Source organism: Xyrauchen texanus, chromosome 5 (genome assembly GCF_025860055.1).
Source record: "Xyrauchen texanus isolate HMW12.3.18 chromosome 5, RBS_HiC_50CHRs, whole genome shotgun sequence".
Lineage (NCBI taxonomy): Eukaryota > Metazoa > Chordata > Actinopteri > Cypriniformes > Catostomidae > Xyrauchen > Xyrauchen texanus.
This window is the reverse complement of record NC_068280.1, coordinates 40,490,390-40,496,389: the sequence shown is the minus strand read 5'-3', so window position 1 is coordinate 40,496,389 and position 6,000 is coordinate 40,490,390. Positions and strand designations below refer to the sequence as shown.

General features: G+C 37.0%; 1 protein-coding gene across 1 annotated transcript in view; it reads left to right on the top strand.

Moving 5' to 3' along the window:
- The first annotated feature begins 489 nt into the window (after positions 1-489).
- LOC127643740 (ankyrin-2-like) overlaps positions 490-6,000 on the top strand; it is a 91,493-nt gene continuing 85,982 nt past the window's right edge. Inside the window, exon 1 of the mRNA XM_052126596.1 lies at positions 490-615. Coding sequence (XP_051982556.1) covers positions 490-615 — 126 coding nt within the window. The remainder of the gene's footprint in view (positions 616-6,000) is intronic.

Below are 6,000 nucleotides of genomic sequence, written 5' to 3'. Positions count from 1 at the left end.
ATAGATGGATGCCTCTACATCTGGACAGCCAGGTCAGCCCCCTTTCCTCTCTCTCTCTCTCTCTCTCTCTCTCTCTCTCTCTCTCTCTCTCTCTCTCTCTCTCTCTCTCTCTCTCTCTATCTCTCTGTCTGTCTCTAGTTCACAAATGGCAATATGTATTCAGATTCAGCAATTGAGGATTTTCTCTTTTCAGCAAACAACTGGACTGGAGTAACTTTTGGCAGAAAAAACATGTAGGTTAAGTAGAAATTACAGAGAACTGTAGAGAGGTAGAGTGGCACAGGCCATCAATTAATCTATACTTTCAGAGGAGATGCATTAGTAAAGAGCCATTTGACCATTGGGAAAATCAGAACAAGTGCTCCATCCATTGCAAGGGAGTTGCTTTACATCAATATTACAAACTATAGGAGACCTTTCCACCGGTGAAAAATTACGTTTTAGAGGAATATCATTGTATGTTTTTTTTGGCTGTGGTGGTTTGAAACTATGGCACATGCGGCAGCACACCTGAAAAAGGCTCGAGAACTGGAACAACCTCCTGAGCTGAAGGCTCTCGAAAAAGCCAGAGAGAGACGCAAGAGACACAGAGAGAGAGAAGAGCGCAAACGCAAGGTACCGACACTTTCAAACGTTACTAATGACACATTTTAAAGGAATAGTTCACCCAAAAATTTTATGTTAGCACCTTTCTTCAATACCATAAAAGTGAATGGTGACTGAGGCTAACATTTTGCCTAACATCTCATTTTGTGTTCCATGAAAGATAGAAAGACAAAAATGTTTTGAACAACATTAGGTTGAGTAATTAATTAACAAATTGTCATCATGGGTTGAACTATCTCTTTAAATTAAATATCCACACAATCTCAGATACAGCTGACCTAATGACCTATTGATCACACCTGGCATTGTTGGCTGGGATACTGTATTTATATAATATAACAAAAAGTATGTATGTCATAATCTTTTTAATAAACAGATTGTCTGATAAAGAAAAATATAATGCCAAACTCAAATAGACCTTCAATAGGCCTATGTCTTTCATAGTATGAAAATGTGTTGTTCACTAATCCAGTTGTATAGTTCTACATATATTAATCTTTATTTGTCCTATGTGAATTGTTCATTCTGCTGCTTTTAGTGTCAGTGAACCGGTTGTAGCGTTCTCTATAATCTCTCTAGCACTCACATGCACATCATGAGAGAGTGGTTTATGGAGGTCAGAGGATATGAGGATATCAAACATGGCATAATACATATTGTAAACCAAGTGCAAGCTGTACACTTTTCATTAAAGCTCTTGTAGGTGCTTTGTAAAACTTTATCTTGCACTGCTAGTCCTGTAAGACAATTTTTCCAACCATAGTATACTCATAAAACCAAAAGTATCGTCCTTTGAGTTTTATTTATTAATGTGACATACTGTATACTGTCTCTTTTTGGTACATACATAGATTATAATTAAAAAGTTCCAAATTGACACTACATACACAGTGGGGTCCAAAAGTTTGATACCACGGAATTGCTTATATTTACCATACAAAATGTTAATAGCTATTTATTTTACCAGTATAATGATATGAGTGATCAAATCATGATTTTCAAAGCCATTCTTTAAAAATAAATAAATAGGGAAATAAATAAAATCAGATTGTTTATGTTGTGTTAGACATTTGGGCACCACTGTGATTTATTATGCAACATTTAATCATTATTAACAAACGTTGTATTGGATCGTGCATTAAAAGTAAACTCAAGTGCTACCTATAATAATTAATGTGACTTTCTATGGTTACAATTTTTTGTATTTAAAGTGCTGCAGATGAGCTCTGGAGATAAGTCCTGTAGTCAGCTGTTCCCCACCTGTTTCAGAGCACAGCTACTGGAAGAGGCTTAGGAAAATAGGATCAGCCAGTATGCACATTTGTCTCTTGAGCATTGAGAATTTCATTGACTTAATATGCAATGACATAACTTTTTTTTATAACCTAGGTATGTTTTAGTGTTGTCCTTGCAAACAGCCAAGCAAAGTAAAAAAAAAAAAAAATAATAATAATAATTTATCTAATATTTAATTCTTCCTACAAATGAAATAAGGTATTTATTCCATTTGATTTAATTAAAATCTTGAATTATTGCGGAAGTGTGTAATTTCCGTGACACGGAATTGTAAAAATAAACAATGTTTTCAAAACAGCTTTCTGAATACGCCCCTCGCCTGTAGTTGTTCAAACAGTCAGATAACCCTGCCCCCAACTCACTCCATTGTTTGAGTAAAGTTGTTTGGTCTAAGCAGGTCGCTTAAAACAAACACAGTAATTTTAATAGTGCAACAGAGACACAGGGTTTACAGTTTTTGAGAAAAGTAATCTATGAATGTCTTATTTATAGTTGTCTCTGCATATTAAGCTGAGATAGAAGAAAGTATTTTAACACTGAAAAAGTTACATACTTCAGCTTTAAAGTCGTACTGCAGAAATAAGGTGTATTCCATTCAGAAGTGATCATCCCTAAGCCCTATTCCCTTCAAAGACTTTACCATCCATTGTGAGAGCTTTGGAGATCTAAAAGGTGTGGGGCTCAAAGATAATGGTAATTTGAAACTCACTTTTTAAGTCATTTTTATTGAAAAATTTTATTCTACAAATTCTACAAACATGAGCTTAACTGAGATTCATTTTCATCAGCACTATACCACATGCTGTTTAGTCAATGTGATAATGTTCTGTATCGGTCTTAAATTAAATCTACATTAGTGAAAATTATGAGATATTAGTGTAGAACAGTGAGTGAAAAACTGTCACATGTCTCTTTTCATTCCTTAAAGTTCAAAATTTTCAGTGTATAGTCACTGCACCACTATCAGCATCAAGTCTTCCATTGCTCAGACAAATTTGAGAGGATAGGTGTGCTATCACGTTTTTACTTATTACTTAAAGCTGATATAATTTCTGCACCACTAACCTCACCAAACAGAATTGCAAAAATAAGCATTGTTTTCAAAACAACTCTCTGAATGCATACCCCATCTACTGTTGGACAAACAAAGAGATAGTCCCGCCCCCAACTCAACCCCAACCATTGGTTGAGTAATGTTGTTTTGGCGGGTCTAAGCGGGTCACTCAAAACAAACTGAGCAACAGAAGCACAGTGTTTAAATTCTTCGAGAAAATTAGCTTATGAATGGCTTACTTATAGTTGTCTCTGCATATTAAGCTGGGATAAAATAAAGTATTTTAACACAGAATAAGTTACATACTTCAGCTTTAAGGGATCAGTCAACGATTTTTGTCTACCTAACAAAAATAAATATTTAAAAAGTCCTGTAGACTTGCATTAAGGAAGGAGGGCAGTATAGTATGTAGGGACCAGAATATCATAGAGGCTTGGTGATGTGCTTTTTTGTCTTGGTCAGTAAACAGCCACCTAGCAATCACAGAACACCCTAGTGACCGCAGTGCAACCCGCTAGCAACCATTCACAGCATACTTGCATGATGGTGGTGAGATTTGCAGAGCAATCAGCATTAACATTTTCGTCAGAAAATGTAAATATCCAACCTGGTCTATTTGAATCTTGTTAATATTTTTAATTGTTAGGGATTTTTGCACATATTGTCACAGTTTCCTGGTAATATTAACACCATAGCTGCTAAAACAGCAATGACTTTTACACATTTCTAAACAAATCATAAGTAAAACGGCAGATTATCAGTTAATAAATACTTCCTTTTCTCCCTGTTCACACAATGCAGTCTCATGGCAGCAAAACACTTTTATTATACTACATGTCTTGTAAGGCCAAAAACAAAACAAAACAAAAAACTCATTTAATTTGTGTGTGCAAGCTGACGTTTTGTGTGGTATTTGCACACACTTGCTACGCCACTGATGTACATTAAAGTGTAAAAGAAGAAAATATTTTAACGTTGAAATTTTACACAGCAACAGTAAATATGTTTTCTTTGCTTTGTTTTTAAAGGTACATTTTGTGACCTGTTCTTTGAACTCATTCATCATTATTGCCCCATTAATGGTGGTAAACCCATTGTAGATTAACAGTGGGAGCATGTTAGTCATCAGTGCAGTCAATGGTAGGTCGATATGTCAGAAGACTGTAGCTGAAGAGTGAACAGCTTGGATGCTGCATCAATGGAGTGGTCAATGTGGCCAGCCTCAAGCCAAACATGACCCACAAACACTGATACCAACATGTCAATCGGTCTGATTCATAGTAGGCATTACTTAACAAACAAATGGTGGTAGCTGTGCTTTACTCTTCATGGCTAATGAATTGCATCTGCAAAGGTGTATTAATTTAACTTGCAAGTTTACTGAGAGTTTTTGGCAAATTTCAGAACAAAATTCTCAAGGATTGTGAACTCATTGCTTTGGAGATTCTGGAGGCAGGTGTGCTGACATACATTGCACAGTATTTTTCATAGTATTGCAAGTTTTTTGAAGATCATGGATCATGGACTGATAAGGGTTGTTGTAAATAACACCCATTTCCTCCTGCTACACCGGTCAAGACTTTTTGACTTCAGTTGACCTGGTGGATGCACATTCCTGAAGTTTAGGAGGAAAAGGACAGGTCTCCCAGCTGTCTCCTCCCTAACAGGGCTGCCCCTTGCTGGGCCTGGCTACCTTGAATAGCTGCCTGGGCCTGGAGGAGTTAAAAATAACCCAACCCTGGATGGGGCGAATATTCAGCCTGATATAGCAATGGGAGACACGTTTACAGCTGCAGTTGTCTGTTATGCTGCCAGGCGGGAAGAGAGACAAGAGAAAAAAGAAATAGAATAGCCAAACACGGGTCATGCATTCTCACAGAAGGAGAACAGGGATCAGAGAGAGCATATAAGAGATGATGTTAGTGACCTGAGGAGAAAGATGGAGACATGAAAGTTTGGGGGATTTTTCATTAGCTGTATAGATGCTCTGAAGCTGATAATTGTATGGGCTCCTGGGTACCACATGAAGACTGAGGATAATGCAATCCCATAAAGCTAAGTGCATGTGAGCAAGTTGGAATCAGTTTCCAAGGGAGCAGTTCGATGTTCAGTGGTTTGTTATCATCGAAAAGGCTGGGCTTTGACTGAACTTGAGTTCAGAATATCACGAAGGGGCCATTTCGCCAGGTTTTGGTTCGTTGTTTATCATGGGAAATGCGGCAATGTGTAGGGCATGTGGTTCGGATAAAGGCCTGCGGACCATTGGAAGTGATCTATATCTGGACCATTACTACTGCTTTGTGGAAGATACTCTGGTAAGGTTAAATCAAAAATCCCTCATCATTTATTCACCCTCGACTTTCTTTCTTCTGTAGAACACAAACAAAGATTTTTAGAAGAATTTCTCAGCTCTGTATGTCCGTATACAGTGCAAGTGAATGGTGACCAAAACTCTGAAGCATCAAAAACCACATAAAGGTCTATATATCTTTTTAATCTGTGTCTTCTCAAGCGATCCAATAGGTTTTGGGTGGGAGCAGACCATAATGTAACATGTTGACATCTGCAGTCACCTTGACGTTCATGATTTCAAGCTTGTTTACACTTCCTAGCACCATATAGAACTCTTTGCATGTGTCAAGACTAGATGTGACTAGAAAGTCTAATCAAGCTTGAAATCATGAAAGTGCCTTGAGACTGCAATTACATGGTGAAAGATACAGTAAAAAAGAAGTTACATTTTGGTCTGTTCTTACCCAAAACCGATTAGATCGCTTCAAAAGACATGGATTAAACCACTTTAATCTTACTGATTACTTTTATGTTGCCTTTATGTGCTTATTGAAGCTTTAAAATTTGTATGGACCCACAGATCTAAAATATCCTTCTATATTTGTTTTTGTTCTGCAGAAGACAGAAAGTTACACATCTAGGATGGCATGAGTAAATGATGAGGGAAAATTCCTTTTTGGGTGAACTATTACTTTAAAGTAATTTTGCCAAGCTAGGTTGTGTTTTGGATACTGGTGCGCTGGTGTTCTCAG